Source organism: Macaca nemestrina, chromosome 3, assembly GCF_043159975.1.
Source record: "Macaca nemestrina isolate mMacNem1 chromosome 3, mMacNem.hap1, whole genome shotgun sequence".
Lineage (NCBI taxonomy): Eukaryota > Metazoa > Chordata > Mammalia > Primates > Cercopithecidae > Macaca > Macaca nemestrina.
The window spans coordinates 144,811,165-144,830,391 of NC_092127.1; the positions used below are offsets into that span (position 1 = coordinate 144,811,165).

The 19,227-nt window shown below is 43.3% G+C and overlaps 2 protein-coding genes across 7 annotated transcripts in view; one reads left to right on the forward strand and one right to left on the reverse strand.

Annotated features, from left to right (window-relative positions):
* Positions 1–19,227, reverse strand: part of LOC105463327 (RasGEF domain family member 1B) — a 789,062-nt gene that overhangs the window by 610,278 nt on the left and 159,557 nt on the right. Inside the window, exon 1 of one of the 4 annotated variants that reach the window (XM_071093570.1) lies at positions 4,813–5,008. The exons of 1 other annotated variant lie outside the window; for it this stretch is intronic. In XM_071093570.1, coding sequence (XP_070949671.1) covers positions 4,813–4,881 — 69 coding nt within the window. In that variant the 5' untranslated portion in view covers positions 4,882–5,008. Of the gene's footprint in view, positions 1–4,812; positions 5,009–19,227 lie in introns of those variants that run through there. 2 more of the 4 variants (XM_071093568.1, XM_071093569.1) reach the window with 2 other exon arrangements.
* Positions 5,367–7,335, forward strand: LOC105496842 (putative uncharacterized protein encoded by LINC00269). 3 transcript variants are annotated; one of them, XR_011621277.1, is made up of 4 exons: positions 5,367–5,660; positions 5,832–5,941; positions 6,723–6,780; positions 7,121–7,335. XR_011621277.1 is itself a non-coding variant. In XM_071093573.1 (3 exons), exons 1-2 carry the CDS (start codon positions 5,401–5,403, stop codon positions 5,935–5,937), a joined length of 366 nt encoding a protein of 121 aa, XP_070949674.1. In that variant the 5' UTR covers positions 5,367–5,400; the 3' UTR covers positions 6,723–7,335. The 3 variants fall into 3 exon arrangements, 1 of the variants encoding a protein (XP_070949674.1); XR_011621276.1 differs by having other exon boundaries at positions 5,832–5,937; XM_071093573.1 differs by having other exon boundaries at positions 5,832–5,937; positions 6,723–7,335.

The window sequence follows — 19,227 nt, forward strand, 5'->3', positions numbered from 1 at the left end:
AGAGACAGGGTCTCACTATATCACCAGGCTGAAGTGCAGTAGTACAGTGACACTATCATAGCTCACTGCAACCTGGAGAACTCTTGGGCTCAAGCGATCTTCCTGCCTTGGTCTCCCAAGTAGCTAGGACTACAGGCACATGCCACTATGCCTAATTTTTTTTTTTTTTTTTAGAGATAAGGTCTCACTATGTTGCACAGGCTGGCCTCAAACTTCTGGCCTGAAGCACTCTTCCTACCTTGTCCTCCCAAAATACTAGAATTGCAGGCATGAGCCACCATGCCAGAATTTAAAAAAAAAAAAGATTTAAGTATTTGTGGAAAGTAAATAGACTCCATGTTGAGTTCGGCTTTTAGAAAGATGATTTTGGTAATAGTACAAAAGATAGAGGGGATGAGACAAAAAATCAGAGGCTACAAAACTAGGTAAGTCAATACAGACAGCAGGCAAAGCACTGTGGCACCAGAATCCAGGATTTACCTTACAGTTCAGACACTTAGTAGGTGAGTGACCTTGGACAATTCATGTAATCGCTCTGAGCCTTGGTTTCTTCATTTCCAAAACAGGGATGACAATACCACTTACCTCACAGCATTACTGGGGTGATAAAACAAGCCAATACACAGAAATGCTCAATAAATAGAAGCTATCTGTAAATGGTCATGGCAACTGAAATTGAATCTGCCCTTAACAATTCAAGTTCAATCGGCCTTTGATTAAATATCTCTGGGAATAAGACATTTGTGCTATCCCGATATATTTGGCTCTGTGTCCCCACTCAAATCTCATCTCGAATGGTAAGCTCCACATGTCGAGGGAGGTTCCTGGTGGGAGGTAACTGGATCATGGGGGTGGTTTCCCCCATGCTGTTCTCATGATAGTGAGTTCTCACAAGATCTGATGGTTTTATAAGGGGTTCTTCCCCCGTCTCTCTCTTTCCTGTCGCCTTTTGAAGAAGGTGCCTGCTTCCCCTTCACCTTCTGCCATGATTGTAAGTTTCCTGAGGCCTCCCAAGCCATGCAGAACTGTGAGTCAATTAGACCCTTTTTAAAAGTAATTACCCGGTCTTGGATAATTAATTTCTTTATAGCAGTGTGAAAACTGACTAATACACATCCCCATGGTAACATAGTGAGGGCAGTGAGAGAATGGGGGATTGCCTTTCCTTCTTCCAAAAAGAATATATCTAAGAATGCAGCTAAAAAACAACAGGTAGGAAAAAAAAGGTGAAACAAAAAGCAAAACAAAACAAGCTCCAGAATACCAAGTAACTATAGTTGGAGAAGGTAAGTGAACTTTGAGATAAAACAGACTTGTGTTTGCATCCTCTCTCTAGCATACATTACTAGAATGATCTTAAGCAAACTACTTAAGCTCTCTAAACCCTAATCTTCTCATCTGTAACACATGGTTGTTAACACCTATATCATAAGACTATGTGAAGGATAACTGCGATCATGTATAGTATGCCTTCAGAATAATGCCTGGCCCAAAGTAGGCAATAACTGATAATTATTATGTATTGTCACAGTTAGGCAGCAGTACAAGTGGAGATAGAAAACCACACAAAAACACATACAGTATACATGAGGTTGTCAGTTCTGGAGACCACATCCATGAATGGTGGCACAGAATTGAACATCCCTTTTCTACGTGTTCAGCCCAATGAATCTGTCTTCTTAAAGGTGTACCACCAGGTAAGATGATGAAGAATGACAGGGATTTAAAAATGCAGATTTGTGGACTGGGGGAAGAGAGGCATAAAAGATGAAAAAGCAACAGCCTCTGACTGACTATATTATTTTCCCACCACTTCCTGTCCCGAAACTCAAACCCCATCACTGACTGCCATGCCAAAAGCTAATAAGGCACCATGAAAAGAAAGACTGGGGCTGGAGGGAGGGGGCAGGTTCATAATATTTCAGAGCTCCATGAGGGAGGAGTGGATGCCAGGGCCAGACATCTATCCATGCATTCAAGCACACAGGGAACTGCTAGATCTGAAACCACCTGCCTGCATGCTTCTGTCCTACGTTTCTAGACATCAGAATGATTGTGGAAGAATGATTGTGGCCTACTCTTTTTGTAGGTGCTCTGCCTTGGTGTGCCACAATCATTCTTCCAAATATCCAGCCCACTGCTCAGGACACTGCCATGGCCCTGGGGTAAACTTAAGATCCTTTGCTTTTTTCTAGAAATTTAATTGTCCTCAATAACTTGGTGTGCAAACTTAAATACTTTACTAAGAAGAAACAAGGCAAGAGGGTAACAAAATGATCATTAAGACAATTTGTGTTTCCAGTGTGCATGCTCTGTCCCTAGCCTATGAAGATGGTGCAGCAGGGCACACACTGGAGCTGTTTTTCAACTACAGTGACTTTTTTGGCCCTGTTTTCTCTATAACCTGTCACTCACTCCCTCTTGTCAGACAACTGCAAACACACAAGAGGTCCCAGATTCAGTTCTCAGGGAGAATATCCTCTGTGCAAACCAAAGTGGCCCGAGTGGGAAGAAACTACATTATTGTCCACATTCTAACCAAAATGAAACCAAAGGCCATTCATTAGAAAAACATCCATCTCTTCTCCTGATCTCTCCGAAATTAAAGGTAACCACAGTTAGAATTGAAGCATTTGGTGAAAATAAAAAGCTGCCTAAATTTTTCTCAAGTGTCCTAGCACTTTCACTTTTGGAAACGAATATTTAGAAAGGTTTAAGAATATCTTTCTTACACATTTCTCTCTCCCTCCTTCCCAAACGACTGCTTCATCATTTATGAGCAAGAATGTGTTGAGAGGGCTATTGCCTGAGAAGCAAGCATCCTCAAAGCACATTCCTAAATCAGTTCATCTGTGGGCACTGCTTTTCCCCAAAGGTAGGAAAGGGAAGGTTACTTAGTTTGTCCAGCAACACTGATTAAGAATGATACCTAGGTGGGACGTGTTAGGTCGAGTCAGCCAACACTGAATCAATCCTTTGTAGAAAGACAGAGTGGGCAGATGCTACAAGCAGCTCCTACCTCTAGATGGGTGGAAAATAACACAGAGCAAGACATGAGGCATGACCAAGGACTGGGGGAATTCCCTTTCCTGGGAACTCTTCAAACACAAAAGCCACTCTTTTTTTAATTGTCTAAATATGTCTCTGGCTAGTTTTTATAGGCTGCCTCCTCTCTGGAATGACTGGGAGCCAATCCTTCTGAAAAATCAAGGTGGGGCATCTATTGGCTGGAGGATAAAAGGGGCAGGAATATACAACCAAATACATAACAAAAAGGCAGTATACACGACCAAAATCGCTTGGCACATTTGGTAATTTAAACACAAGTGAAGAGAAAGCCAAAGAGAAAAGCAACTTAAGGGAGCATCTCAGGTCTCCAGAGTGATCCCCAAATGCTACATACCACTTCACAGAGCAGCAAATGGGCAGTGATGTTGCACGCCAAAGGTGACAGCTCATTTTCACTGCAGGTCTGGAAAACTGAACTTTTCCAGGCTCTTCATTATTTCGCAGGTTTCAGGCTATCAACTGCCCAGGCCTTTCAGCCTGACTTCTCCCACCCCACTCTTGTTTCCCCAGTTCCTCCTTATCACCTACTATTGGGATCTCCTGCTTAAAGGCCATTTTGTCACACAGCAGAGGTTATGGGTTGGGTCATTTGAGCTTCAAAATCTAAGGTATGTGACCATAAAATCTCAGAAGGTAAGAACAGTTACAGGTGCCAAAGGTGAGAAGAGACTCACTAGCAGCCAGAGAACATATGAAGAGTCTGGAACCAGAAGAGGTGCCTTGCTGAAGGACAAACTCCTGCGTTCACCAGAGAAGAGACCAAGTTGTGTTTCTCTGGCCAGTCAAGAAACTGCAGACAGGGAAGCCTAGGGCAGCTCCTGGAGTGGCTGGCCTGGAAAGTCATCAGGCTACGGTAACTGTGACTGAGAGAGGAGCGCAGTGCAACGCAGACTGCAGCACTGGTTAACCTGGCCAACCCCTGGGCACTCTCGGCCAGGACGGCGTGTCAGGCAGTCTCTAGAGCGAGGGCAGGGTAGAGAGACAAAGGACACTCTCTGTTCTCACTGTAGAGATAAGGAGGGCGGGGAAAGGTTGTACAGTATGAAACTCTCCCTACTGAGTGATCAATATAGGAAAGCCAGCCAGCCAGCCAGCCAGCCAGCCGCCCCCTAAATGACTCCGTGCGGAGATGCCTCACAGCAGCGGCATTGCCACCGCAGGCAGGTGTGAGCAATTAGATGAACCCGCCTTAGGAGTTGCCGTTTGTTCACCTGATTTGGCAAATCTCTTCTTAACCCTCCTCATCCCCAGTGTATCTCACTCACTCACAGAAGAAGACACAAGTTAACTTTAGTGGAGTTTGCCCTGTGCTGGAGATTGGGGGAGGGGAGCAGTTGGAGGAGGTAAGAAGGTGGAAACCTTTTGACTGGAAGATTTTTCTGTTTTTCAGACTAAAAGAAAAAAACAAAGTAGGCAGCAAAGAGGACTGCAGGATAATGCTCATTTTTAGACATCCCTGGCATTTTAGGTAAAGAGCAACTGGTAGAACTCAGCCAGATTGACAGAAAACTTGTTCACCTGTCAACTGGGGTGGGGGAAAAAAAAACAAAAAAGATTCACTGAGGTCCAGGCGCCAGAAACCCGGCTCCAGAGCTCCAGCTCTCCTCCTCGCCCTCCTCCCCTGCCCCGCCCCGCCCCGCCCCGCCCCGCCCGATGGCCAGGTAGGTGAGTCTGCACACGTGTCAACTTGCGGAGACCCCCAGGCCGGCCAGGGGTCTCTGAGGGGACACACCCTCCACCTACCTCAAACATGGGAGAGGCGCCCTTGCGTGGCAACGTGCAGCCCAGGAGCTCGGTGAGAAACTTTGCCATATACAAGCGGTGAGGCAGGGTCCCTCCCGATGCGCCGTTTCTGTCCTTTCCCCGCGCCAGAGCCCGAGCGCTGGGATCCTGCCCGCAGCTCGCCCGCCAGCCGGGGCCGTGGCTCGGGGGGCTGCCCCGCGGCGGCGGCGGAGGGGCCGGGCCGGGCGGGGAGAGCGCTGCGGCCGCCCGCCCCCGGCGTCCAGCGGTACGAGGGCGCACAACCCCTCCGCGGCCCGAGCGTCCGTTCTGCGGGAGCCGGGGCGCCGTCGCCGTGCTAGCCTTTCCCGCTGAATGTCACTATTACCATAGTAAAGGGAAGGGCCCCGCCGAGGGGGTGGCGGGAGGGCCAACCGCGCCGCAGGATGGGTGCCGCGTGTGGGCAAGGGCAGCCGGCGGGCGCAGCGCCTTGGCGCAGGGACCGGCCCGCCCCGCCCCTGGGCAGGGCCACTCGGGCAACACCGCCGGGCGGGAGCAGACTCCTTAAGCTCCGCGGGAGAGCGGGCGGCTGGGGCGGGGGAGGGTCTGTGGATGGGAGCCGCCGGGCTGACCCACTTCCCCAGTTTTCCCCTCGGCAGTACTCACGGAGGTGGAAAGGCAGCCGCCTCGCTCTGCCGATTGACCCAGGAGAGTCGCTGCTGCCAGACGCCAGCGGCCCGCAGGGGCTCCTGCACCGGCCGGCGCCGCCCCACCCTTCCTTTGGGAGAGGGGAAAGGCTCCCTAAGCCTCGGAGGAGGAACTCACCCTCCTGTTCTCACATTATCCCAAGCCAGTGAATGGGGCAGACCCAGGTAAGCCCCAAAAGGGGAAAGGTGACTGTAGGCACTAGGGCCTGGACCGGATACGCTCCATGATCACAGCTCCCTCCCTGTCCTTGGCTCCGGCCGGGAGAGCCAAGGACCGGCATGGAGACTGGAACAGGTATGGCCCTGATGGCCCTGTTTTTCTTCTTTTTTTTTGAGATGGAGTCTCGTACTGTTGCCCGAGCTGGAGTGCAGCGGCGCGATCTCGGCTGACTGCAACCTCCGCCTCCCGGATTCAAGCGATTCTCCTGCCTCAGCCTCCTGAGTAGGTGGGATTACAGGCGCCTGCCACCACACCCAGCTAATGTCTTTTCATTAAAAAAGACTTTGAGAACCAGGCCTATACTGTGTATTTATTCTGCACCCCCATAGCTGTATATCTCAAGCTTTAACGTTCATAAGAATGATACGACCTATAGAGCTTGTTTAAAGTGAGAGGTCTTGGGCCCCCACCCCATGTTTCCGAATCAGCGATTCTGATTCTGATCCTGGACCATCTCAGGAGATTCCGATGTAGATGGTATCCAGGCTCTACTTTGAGAAACATGGCCCTACTATGTAAAAACTGCGGACATAAACTTTCAAGGACTGGGAAAACACTAGATTTGGTGACAGGCATGACCCTAGAGAAAGTTGTGTCAAATCACCTGATTTGATATGCAAGGAAACAGAATTGGAAAAGTTTTCATTACTTCAAGTCATCCTGTATCAGTGACACCCAAGACAGGGAGTAGACACCCTATAAATGCTCGTTGGATGGGATGAATAGAAGATGGATGGTGATGAAGAGCTGAGTCCCAATTTCCTTAATTGCCATTCCAGAATTCTAGCTGGTGCAACAAATTCACTGTGAATTTAAGGGATAAAAGAGGAAGGAAAGATGTTAAACTAAATTAATTTGAATACATCATCTCAGTGCTTCTCAAACTTTTTCTGCTATCTGGTTTTATCTTCTGCATTCTAACCTACAAAATATTCAGGTTTGTTATAAAACAAAAAGACCTGCTCCCATGACTAAAACTAATGTTATTTTTATTCTGTGTTTTCCAGAACCCTACCACACCACCAGCTAACCCCCAGCAGCAAAATCAAGAAATGTGGCAGCGAGGTACCCCTGGGCTATACTAAAAAGGGAAGAGAGCTAATACGTAATCAGTACTATGAATGTCTGAGTCACCGCGTCACTAGGGTGAACATGGGGTCTGGGGACAGACTACCTCCATTTAAATCCCGTTTCTGATACTGCTATGAATTGAACATTTTCATCCCGTCCAAATTTCATGTTGAAATGTAATCCCCAATGCAACAGTATTGGAGGTGTGGCCTTTGGGAAGTGATTGATTTATGGGGGCTCCGCCCTCATGAATGAGATTGGGTGCCCTTATAAAATGGCTTGATGAAGGGAGTTCACCCCTGTTGTCCTGTCTTCTGCCATTTTTCCCCTCCAGAGGATAATGCTATCTCCAGAGGATATAGCATTCAAGGTACCATCATGGAAGAAGACAGCAGCCCTCATTAGATGCCAGCCTTGATCTTGGACTTCCCAGCCTCTAGAAATGTAAGAAATGAATGTCTGTTTTTATGAATTACTCAGTCTGTGGTATTCTGTTATAGCAGCACAAAATTGCCTAAGACATAATAAATGTGAAACTTAGAAAAGTGACTTTGCATCTCTGTACTTCAGTTTTCTCATCTGCAAAATGGGTTTAATAATAAAGGTACCTACCACATAAGGTATATATTAGTTTTCTATTGCTATCATAACAAATTACCACAATTTAGCAGCTTAGAACAATGCCCATTTATTATCTCATAGATGTGTAGATTAGAAGTCTGGTGGGTTCATGTGGGTTCTGTGCCTAGAGTCTCACAAGGCTAAAACCAAGGGTAAAACCAACCAGGGTGGCCTCTCTCCTAGGGTTTCTTGGAAGAAGCCACTTCCAAACTCTTTCAGGTTGTTGGGAGAATCTAGCTCCTTGCAGCTGTAAGTCTGAGGTCCTTGTTTTCTTGCTGACTGTCAGCCAGAAGCCACTCTCTGCTTCTAGAGGCTTCCTGGACTCCTTATATGGCCTCCTTCATCTTCAAGGAGAAACCGCATTGAGTGCTTCTCATGCTTCAAATCTCTCTGACTTCCTCTTTTGCCAACAGTCAGAGAAAACATCTACCATTTAAAGGCCTCGTGATTATATTGGGCCCACCTGGATAATATTTTAATTCTAAGGTCAGCTGATTAGTCACCTTAGTTACATCTTCAAAGTTGTTTTTGCCATGTACTATATAATCACAGAAGTAATTCCAGGGTGAAGATCATAAGAGCTACGTAGACTTCTGCTTACCGCATGATTATTTTGAGGAATAAGTAAAAGTGTGTATTTAAAACATTTAGAACAGTGTTTTATTTTGTGATACAGATAATAAGAACTCAATAAAGATTAGCTATTTTATTTGTCTACACGTGGCATTTCATTTGATTGACACTACAGCTCTATTATTTTAAAGGGGAGAAACTGAGAATCAATCTAAGACCACACAGAGGGTTAATGGCAGAGCCAGGAATCAAACCTAGAACAGCCATCAATCAAGTCTGTGCTGAGCACTAGGAGATAAGACAAAGGACAGATGATGTTCATTTGAGAAGGAGGGACTTGAGAAGGGGGGTGCAATAATGAGGAGCACGGGGAATATTTACAGGTAGTCACTTGCCGTATATGAATAATCTATGGTTTAGGCACAAGGGGGACTGTACTAAATACTAATTAATTTTTTTAAGTCTTTAGACTGACTTTGAGCACACTGCCTAGGAGTTAGCCCTGCTCTGCAAGGAGCAGCTATTATATATATGTGTGTGTGTGTGTGTGTGTATATGTATATAATGTAATATATATATATTTAACTGAACCCGATTTTTACTGAGCAGATGCATTTTCTTGTGGCGACATTCATCTTAAGAGGCTATACATGACTTGCAATCTAGACTCATTCCTTTGATGGCTTCTTTCTCCCCGTGCCCCCTCCTCTGTGATGTCTTGCATCTTGTAGAGGAAATAAACATGTCTGAAAGGCAGCAACCCACTGGCCCTGACTAAACAGCAAGAGCATTGCCCAGACTTTCTCCAGGGCATGCCCAGGCCTGAATCACTACCACGTCTATGTCTTCCTGTCATTGGTAGAGCAAGGACAGAAACCCAGGACAAAAAAGAAAAGAAAGGAAAGCCAACCAAAAAATAATCTTATCATCTGTGGTCTTTCCCCATTTAGGACTGTGACTGCAGTATTATTTACTAGAAGCGTTGTTCATATTCCTTCACCCAGTATTTCCATTTCTAGAATTTATCCTAAGAAAATAACGAGAGAATTACCCAAAGATTTTTGCATTTAAAATTGTTTCATGTCTGTAAGGGCAAGTGAGTGTCTTTTCTACTGACACAGTAACCACCATGGTTAAAAGACTGGGACTGAACTCAAGCTGCCTGGGCTTGAATTCTGGCTCTGCCAATTGCCAGCTGAGTGATCTTGGGCAAGTCACTTCAGTTCTAAGCTTCAATTGCCTCATCTGGAAAACAAGGATAATAATACCTCATAAGAACTTAACTAGGTAATACTATTACACTTATTTATTAGAATGATTATATTCATATAATTATTATACAAATACTAATAAAGGACCGGGTCCATACTACATAATAGTAATATGTTAACTCTTACTAGGGTGATGATTAATGATATATCCTTAGCTCATGGCCCAAAGCCTGGCACACGTTACTCAATAAAAACTGATTAAATAAATACATGGACAAACAGATGGCCAAACAAATGAACAGAGATACTTGTTACAGCATTATAAAGCTAAACTTTGTAAAGCATAAAAACAACAGGAGAGTGACTTAATATACTAAGGTACATATAATCAAAACCTAGTATGTTTTAAAAGAATAATTCATGACCTAGAAAATGCCTGTAGGTAATGTTGGTAGGGAGCAGCATACAGTATATGTAGCATATTCTAAATTTGTAAAATACTTACATGTATATGTATACATTAGGGTCAAAATGGAAGGAAATATACCAAAAGGCAATAATATTTCTGTGTGAGTGATGAAATTATGGATTATTTTTATTTTCTTCTTGATATATTCCTTAATTTACTAGATTCTCTGCAGTGAACTTGAGAGTAATACCAATTTAAATATTTTTTACAATCCCATAATTAAGAACTTAGACTTTTTTTAGTCATCACATTAATCTTAATTGATTAAAGATCTTATCACTTTAATAAAACATTTAGGATGGACCAATTAACACAACTAAATCTACTGCACTGACACCCTCTTGAAGAAATCTCTGGTGTTTGTGAAAAAGTTCCATAAAACATCATCCAAAATTTGATTTTAAAGACACTCACCATTGCTGCTAAGAGCCAATAGTTATCAACAATAGCCTTAATAACTAGAAATGGGAAAGTCTTAAGAGGTGAGTGAAATCTGTGTTTAAAACGTACTTATTTTCTCTTCTCATTTAGTTTACAAGAGAATGTAGAAGTTGAAGAATCAACCTTTGGAAATTGTCATTTGCCCAGAATGATTAATTCTGGGTAATTTATGCCTGTCAAGTCATAAAGAACACTACTTTCATTTACCCGGCTTCCTTTGTGGTTCTTAGAGGGAGATCCCATGTTACAGTTATTGTAAAGTCTGTACTTCAGTATGGTCAGGAAATAGAGCAGTCCGATTAGCCAACTATTCTAATTAATTATCATCTCTGCAACATATGAATTACTATTTTTCAAAAAATTAGGCTGTCATAAATTGCAATTAACATTGAAGGTCTACTGAAGGTTTCATAATTATTTGATGATTCAGAAGGCACCTCAGTGTCTCTCAGGGTGTCAGGTTCACCAGCATAAAAATCATGTATCCCAGTAGGATGGATGAGGAAAGATGCTGGTTAATAGGAATTTTCAGTTGAGAGAAATGCAAGCAAGCCAGGTTTTACTATGTTTACAAGTTTGAATGAATGTCTATTGAGCTCTTTAAGCACCTCCTGAGAAAGGCACTCTTATTTGTGTGAGATGTTATAATTATTGTTCCACAGAAATACAATGGTAACATTCTGTTTTACAACAAAGAAAATTAGATTACAAGTTATCCTACAACTCTCCCTCCTCCCAGCTAAGATCACACACCGTATAGAGTTACAATGGTGCCAATTACAACAGCTTTTCATGCACTGTATGTTGCTCTGGCTTTTGATGATCTGAATGGATTTCATACCAAATAGCAGCTACTGACAGCTATCAAAACAATTTGGGGGAAAACAGTTTTGTCTTCTGTGTTCAAGTAATGCTATTGATTTAAATTTAATGTCTGCTTCATTTCTTTCTTGGTACAGTAAGCAAGCATGTGGTGTCTGTCTGGGCCCCCATTCTGCCTTAAAAGAATGTGGGTGGCAAAGCCTATGTATACCAGGCCTTTTCTATCACTAGCTGCTAGAAGCCAATATCCATTAAAAAGAGAGTGTTTTTAAGATCATTTCCTCCAATCCCCACTACATACACATTCATTCATTCATTCTCTGTCTCTCTGTCTGTCTGTCTTATATCCCAGTTTACAGTTGAAGAATCAGAGGCACAGAGAGGTTAAGTTTTTTGCCCAAGTTTACACAGCTGCTATACTGGTAGAGCAGGGGCCAGATTCTAAATCTCCTGATAGATAACACATGCTCTTTGCATTGAGTCATTGCCCCAGCACCATGCTGGACTGAGACTTTGACTGAAAAATGAACTTTTCTCTGAACAAGGTGGAAAATAAAAGAGAAAAGAAGGAAGGCAAAGACAGATGAAGGAAGGGAAAAGAACTCAGCATCATGGACTCGGGGTACCACTCCTACATCACAGCCAAGCTTACTCCTTTTATATAACAATTTGAGGTCCTGGCACAGTGAGCCACCTAAGTTTCCTTATTTGAAACACTATAATGGGACTCCCTGGAAGAATCTTTGCAGTTATCTTGAAACTGATGACCAGAGATTCTTTAATGAGCAAGCAGATATACCTAACCTTCCCACCCCTGCCCTGGCTGTCCTGGATGGGAAAAAGACATTCTCTAATATGGGAAAGATCCAAGACTCAGATCAGTCTAATCAGCTAATGGTCAGCACCAAAGGAGGTTAGGCTGTTTAAGGAGTTAAGTCATTCAGTGTGATGCCAGTTCCCTCCTAATCCAGCCCTGGAGGAAACTTGTATTATGACTCACAGGAGAGGCACAGCCTGGAGAAAATGAGCCCGGAGAAGCTGGAGAACATTGAAAACTTACAATATTACAGATGTGATAATAGACTAAGAGAATAAGGCACCCCTCTCGTCAGTTTGGGACTTGATGTAAGAGTCACTGTGCTGTGGCAAAGGGTCTGGTTCACCTCGGTGATGGTGGGAATGCCTGGGCCAACACTAATGACAATGAGAAGACTGGTACTATGTGACAACAACAAAACTCACAGTGGCATCAAGGCTATGCTACCCCCTTAGGAAGCACAGCTCAAGAGCGGAGAATGTTCACTTGGGCAGGAAGTAAAGCATCAATTTGGAGCCCTTGGAGCCGAGTGCACCAATGGGCAGCAGTGAGTAGGATCATAGCTAGATAGCAGGTAAGGAAGCATCAGAGCCAGGACTCTGCACTTCCGAGTGAGCAATGGTGGCTGCAGAGATCAAAGAGCTTAAAGGTCACAGGCAATGGAGCAGAGAGAGGGAGCCAGCTGCTGTAAAGCAGAGCTACAGCAGGTATAGTGCTGAACAGTGAGCCAGCCTGGGTCCTCTATGGGAAACACAGCCAGAAACCTAAGGATCAAAAATATCACCCAGAAGGGGCGTGAGGTAAATACCAATTTTATTTGCATTTCATTGCTTCCACCCCTTCTTGGACTGGCCCACCATCCTAACTGGTGTGGCCTGTGTCTGTGGAAGTTCACATGAGAGACAACTGGGACAAGTGAATGCACAGGCTCTTGGCTCTGGCCAGATCAGATCAACCCCATCCCCTAAACATTGGCTCAGTTCTCACTACCCACAGAGGTCCAGATCTGCTCTGTTTGATACTCGGTGAGATTAAAGAGTTCTAGACAAGGTCACCCCTTTGTCACCATTGATAGAGGGTTCTATCAGTCTCACAACAAATACAGGTCAAAAATGACTGGAGTCAGACCAAATCGAAACACCTGAGGGTGTTGGGGAGTGAGCAAGGATAATCCTGCACCAGCCTGAAAAGGAGAGACAGTTCCCACCCAACCACGTACCTCCATGAGTTCTATAGCAGCCACATATTTAAACCAAAGCTTTTTCTTTTATACTGTTTCTATTTTCTCGTTCTTTAGGACCTCTCAATTCTCCATGGGCAGAAGTGTGTTTCAGTCATTTTCCAGAGCCAAACAGAACAAGTCATGATCTGGAATCGACAGGTCCATTTTTCCCCATGCTTCATTTCTGTAGGATTATAATAACAGTAACAATAGCTAGCATGTTTTACTCTGTGGGAGGCACTGTGCTGAGCCCTCTACATATACTATTATGCATTATTACATTTGATCATGTCATCAACTCCTTTTGGTGATACCTTCATAATCCCTACTTTACAACTGAGGAAAATACAGCATGAGCTGCTGATTACCTTCCCAGGGTCACAGAGCTAGGAAGACATGGAGCCTGAATAGGCATCCAGGCAGTCCTCCATACCCACACCCTCACCTGGCATCCCATCATCCTTAGACTAGAAGAGCAGCAAGGGATCGGGCTCTCTCAGCCTCACCATAGAGTGAGAGGGGAATATGGAATGAGTTTAAAGAGGAAGCAATTTTAATTATGCACTGTCTAATGCAAAACAATGCCAATTTTGCTGACAGAATAAAAATGAGCAGACACAAAGAATTTTGATCCCTATGCCCTTAAGCCTGCACAAGAAAGTATTCCAAGTTTATTTTACTGTTGTCACCCCTGCCCACACTTGCTTGCTGAATAATGCTAGGAGAGTAGCAGTCGTATCCCCACCCAACTTTCATGTAAATTAAAGAGTTTTCCAAATTCTGCTACCAAATTTTTCTAACCTAAGTGAGATTTTAAGATAATAACTCAATTCAATTGACTCAGCTTATATTCCTCTCTTTAAGAGCTCAAGATCCCTCATGTCAATTACCTTTTAAGAAATGAGAAAGGGATTTTAGTTCAAAGACCCAATACCCAAATAATTCTAGTCGTACAATGAGCTACAGCTACTAGCATAGGCCCATCAACAGTCAAAAGATTTCTCTCGAAGGAGGAAGAAAAGCCAAAGTTTCATTCCTCAGGAAAACAGCACTCAGATTTAGCCTGGGAAGAATTCTCAGGTATCCATGGTCTAATTTGCAACCACTGGGAAAACCTGTCATTTAATCCCAATCACCTCATAGGCTCCATCACCAGATTTTATAGATGTCTATTTCAGGGATACACTCTGTAGGGACTAGATAGAGATTAAGAAAGGGGAAACCATTTATCTAAATATGCCAGGGGCATCAGAAAACAAAATGAGAGTAAATATAATTGCAGAAAGGGTGACCCTAGTAACCTATTCTGAAAGACAAAGAAAACACAAATGATCTAAATTAAAAGGCTTTGAAAAAAAAATGAAAAGAAAGGGAAAAAAATAAGCTCTTTGTGTTTGATTCTGGAAACATATATTATGCTCACACTGTGAGCTGGCGGGCAGATGGTTGAAGCTCATACAAGGAATATTAAATCTATTTGGAACCCTCTTGCCCTCCTGATACAACATTGCAGATGCCTAGAGGGCAAGACAATGAGCACACAAATGCCTACAAATCACTCAGACCCTGTCACTGACTGGGAAATCCTCCAAGCATCCCAGAGCACAGGGAGCTTGAGTGGTTTGCCCCATCCCTCACAGCAGGTCAAATAGAGGGTCAGAAGGGAAGGCCAAGCCTTACACACACACACACACACACACACACACACAGAGCATCTCTTTATATTCAGGCTGCTTTCTGCCATTATAGCAAGATATGAAATGAAACGGCGCAGGAAAAGCACCCAGTGTAGAGCCTGTTTGTGGGGTTCCATGTGTTTCTGCAATCTCTCCAGAGGAATAAAAATAGATAATTAGATTTCAAAGGCCAGGAGAAATAAAGAATCAACAAACTTTCACCCTGCCCAGTTGCTCTTCACTTTGTGTATTTTCCAGTGAGCAACACAGTGAAGCTTGCACACATGCCACTGATTCTGCCTGGGAAGATCAGGGCATGAGATGAAGAAAATTATTCCAAAATAACAGAAAAGATCATCTCACCCTGTCTAACCTGAGCATCTAAATGTCAGTGGCTTATAAATATTTGGAAAGCAAGACACTTTAAAGCCTGACTACTGCAAGTCCAGTTCACAAACCCCAACTCCCCAGGTGATTTGTCTGCTCATGAAAGCACTGCTCGAGGGCAATAATCTTCAAAGTGTGGTATGTGATCTATTACCATACGGAAAGGTATTGTTCAACTTCTATTTATTTTTATTTTTGTTTATTATTATCTTCAAGAAGAAATTCAGCTTCTCTGCAATTTGACATTTAGCTTGACAGTGGTACTTGTATAAACTTACAAATAAATATACATATGCTGCAAGTACAAATTTTTTTACTCAAATATTTTTTGAGTAAAAAAACTCAAATTTTTTTAGCTAATGGAATTTTCCATTAAACATGGGGATGGGCCAGGCGCGGTTCCTTACACCTGTAATCCCAGCACTTTGAGAGGCCGAGGCGGGCGGATCACGAGGTCAGGAGTTTGAGACAGGCCTGGCCAATATGGTGAAACCTCATCTCTACTAAAAATACAAAAAGTTAACCGGGCATGGTAGTGCACACCTGTAGTCCCAGCTACTCGGGAGGCTGAGACAGTAGAATTGCTTGAAACCGGGAAGCAGCAGTTGCAGTGAGCCAAGATCCATGCCACTGTACTCCAGCCTGGGTGACAGAGTGAGACTCTATCTCACAAAAATAAATAAATAAATAAATAATAATTGGGATGATACATCTCCTGGCTAAGCACTGATCTAATAAGGCCATCAACTCTCTGTCCAGGAAGCTTCTACTATCACATATTGACTAGATGTCCCAGCCTCTTCCAGTTTCCTTATAAATTTGTACAATGGTACACAGCAGGTCCCTCTCCTGGAGTACTTCCCATGATACATCCAGATGTGCCTAGTCCAGCTTGCATCTCAGCTAGTCGGCCAGAGGACAGAGCACAAGAATACACGTACCATGATGACCCTTTTGCCTGTGCTTTTCCAATAAACCTTACTTTATACTCATGCCATGTGATACTAGTGTGTTCGGATCCTTTGCAAGACCCACATATAAACAATCATCCTCATAATTGACTCATGTCATTTGGAGCACGTACCATGAAGGAAAGCAGAGAAGAATCATGGAAAGTCATTCACAGTCTAGAGGGCGAGAAGGAGTCTATGAGGAAGTGACATTCGAGCGGGGACTTAAAGGATGACCATGTCAGGAACATTCAGGTAACAAGTGAAAATGCCTATGTTGAGGAAGGAATGGGGAACTGATTAGCTTCTGAGTCATGGCTGGTGTAGTCGGTGCTGGTGAGAAAGAGAAAGGATAGCAGGAGGGAAGCTCAAGGGGAAAACAGGGTTCATATATTTGGCCTTATGTTAAGGGTTTTGCACTCATTACGTAAGACTCTTGAGGCTAGGGTGATGTCCTAGTTTGAGTTCATCCAAAAATAGACTATGAGACAAGGACTGAGTGCAAATACTTTACTTGGTAAGTAATCCAGGAAGCATGGTGAGTGTTGAAGAAGTAAGACAAGGAAGGAAGATGAGCCAATAAGAGGGTCATTGATGAGTGCTGTGGGCAACTGGGTTTGGTCTGGAAGATTACATGAAACATGCCTTAGAATGTTCCCACTGGGAAGCAGGGGATACATATCCACCAACTCTCACTCTTCATTGTTTGAGAAATGTTTCTGCAGTGTTAACTCCCACCATGTATATCTGAAGAGGAGGGACCTATAGCCAAAGAACATCCTCACCATATGCAGGTAGCCACCCCATGTCCAAGTAGGGTGAACAACCTATCTCCATTTGCCTAGGAATTCCACGATTTTAGTATGTAAAGTGCTCCATCCTGAGAACTCTTAAGTCCCAGGCATTGATTCTTCTGGGATGATTGTTCACTCTATTATAGGAACTAACTACAGGCAACCTCTGATGTAGGTCAAGAGGATATGAATGGGGCATTTTCAGCATCTACAAAATGGCATCAAAAGGTTCCACAATTACACCCTGTCTAGATCCTGAAATATCAATGACGTTTTGTTACCAGAGAGATAAAATCAATAACATAACTTATCAATGTACGAGAAGATTATAAAACTGGACATTAAAATTTCCAGAATGCAATATATGCTACTGCTTGTAATAGCATGTCTGTATTAGTTTCCTATTGCTGCTATTACAAATTTCTACAAACTTAAAACACTACAAATTTGTGATCTGATAGCTCTGGAGGTCAGAAATAAATCTAAAATGGGTCAGCAGGGCTGTGTTCCTCATGTAGATTCTAAGGGAGAGAGAATTCCTTTCCTTGCCATTTCTGGTCTCTAGAGGCCTGAATTCCTTGGCTTGTGGCCCCACATCACTGCAAATTCTGCTTCAATAATCATATCTTCTCTGACTCTGACCTTCCTACCTTCTTCTTATAAAGACCCTTGTGAATACATGGGCCAACTAGAATAATCTAGGATAAGCTCACTATCTTAAGATCCTTAATTTAATCACATCTGCAAAGTCCCTTTTGACACATAAGGTGAAATATTTACAGGTTTCAGGGATTAGGACATTAATATCTTGGGGGAAGGCATCATTTTTCTGTCTACCATGATGTTCTTGATTCTAAGACACATTTAGCTGTGTATCAGTTTAGTAGATTTGAGGGGTGGGAACTACCACATTAAATGTGTGTTTTTAATGTGTACCCTGATTTTAGAAATGTTAAAATGTGGGAAAGTGCACATCGGGGAATAGAGGATCCATGATAATGCAACAAGCAGAGGAGAGCTGCATGCTTTAGAGGCTCAGGTTCTACATTCTGAGCCTAAGGTGGAACAGGTATATACTCATCCAATTTATGGTTTTTGAATCTCTATAAGGTACCAGTACCTGGGGGTATAACAATAAGAGACATGGTGCCTGCCCTCATGGAGCTTCCTTTCTGGTGGGAGAGGCAGACAATGCACAGTTACACAGGACGGATGAGCACCATGAAGGAGAATGGAGCAGAGTCAGGAGGCTGAGGGTGTTATGGGGCAGGGAGGGGAGGAACTGGTGTACACAGAGCAGGTCAAGGAAAGTAGGTAAGGAGGTAATGCCTAAGCAGAGTCCTAAAGGAAAGCCTAGGAACAGGAGTTTAGACCAAGGGAAGCCTGTGCACATCGACTGTAAGGCAGAAAGCAGCTTGATGCTGGGACATTCATCAGCTCCATCCACAGGAAAAAGACTTTCCAACCACCACTGTCCCCATGCTGAAGCAGAATGCTCCTTCAGGAACATTAAACTGTAAAACTTTATAAATAATACATTTTTCTTCTCTTTTTCTTAAGATTGAGTGAGAGATGTGGGGGGACAAGAAGGTGAACAAACTTGGATGTGAGAAAATTATTTACTATAAAAACAATAGTAGAAACTACCATATTGTTCCTAATTTAAACTTAAGTGCCTACCCAAGATTTGCACCAAGGCAGGCCCAAAGGAGACATAATGCTCTCAACTTCCTGCTTCTATTTCCTTTAAATTGACTAGTTATTTTGCAAGTTTAATTGGGCGATTTTTTATTTTTTATTTCTGTTGGAACATAGTATGTATATATATTTATGGGGTACATGAGATGTTCTGATGCAGGAATGCAATGTGTAATCACATCATGGAGAATGGGGTATCCATCCCTTCAAGCATTTATCCTCAGTGTTACAAACCAATTCCACTCTTTTAGTTATTTTTAAATGTACAATTAAATTTTTATTGACTATAGTCACCCTGTTGTGCTATCAAATAGTAGGTCTTATTCTTTCTAAATATATTTTTGTACCCATTGGCCAATTGTTTTTTAAAGCAAAGCTCTGGCAAGCATGTGACTCCTGTTTCTACTGTGAGTCAAGGGCCATCACCAATGTCTGTTGATTAAAACCCCATCAAAGGGAATAAGCACAAGTCTCAGTCCTTCTCAAGAGAAAGGGAAAAGCCATCTGGAAAATCCCCAGCATCATTATGACAGCTACAAATTGCCAATTATTAATATCTCCCAATCTAACAGCCAGACTGCAACAGGGACTCACTTGATTTGCTAGGAAAAGGTTGTAGACGACCAGTTCCCCAAGTGAAAGAGCAAACACACAGGCACAAAGACACCCCCACCCCTGGAGCAGTTCAAAGGTCCAGAATCTTGTAGTTATAGAGGAAAATCTGGAGGCAACTCATTAGTGGTAGGAGGGTGATGCCTCA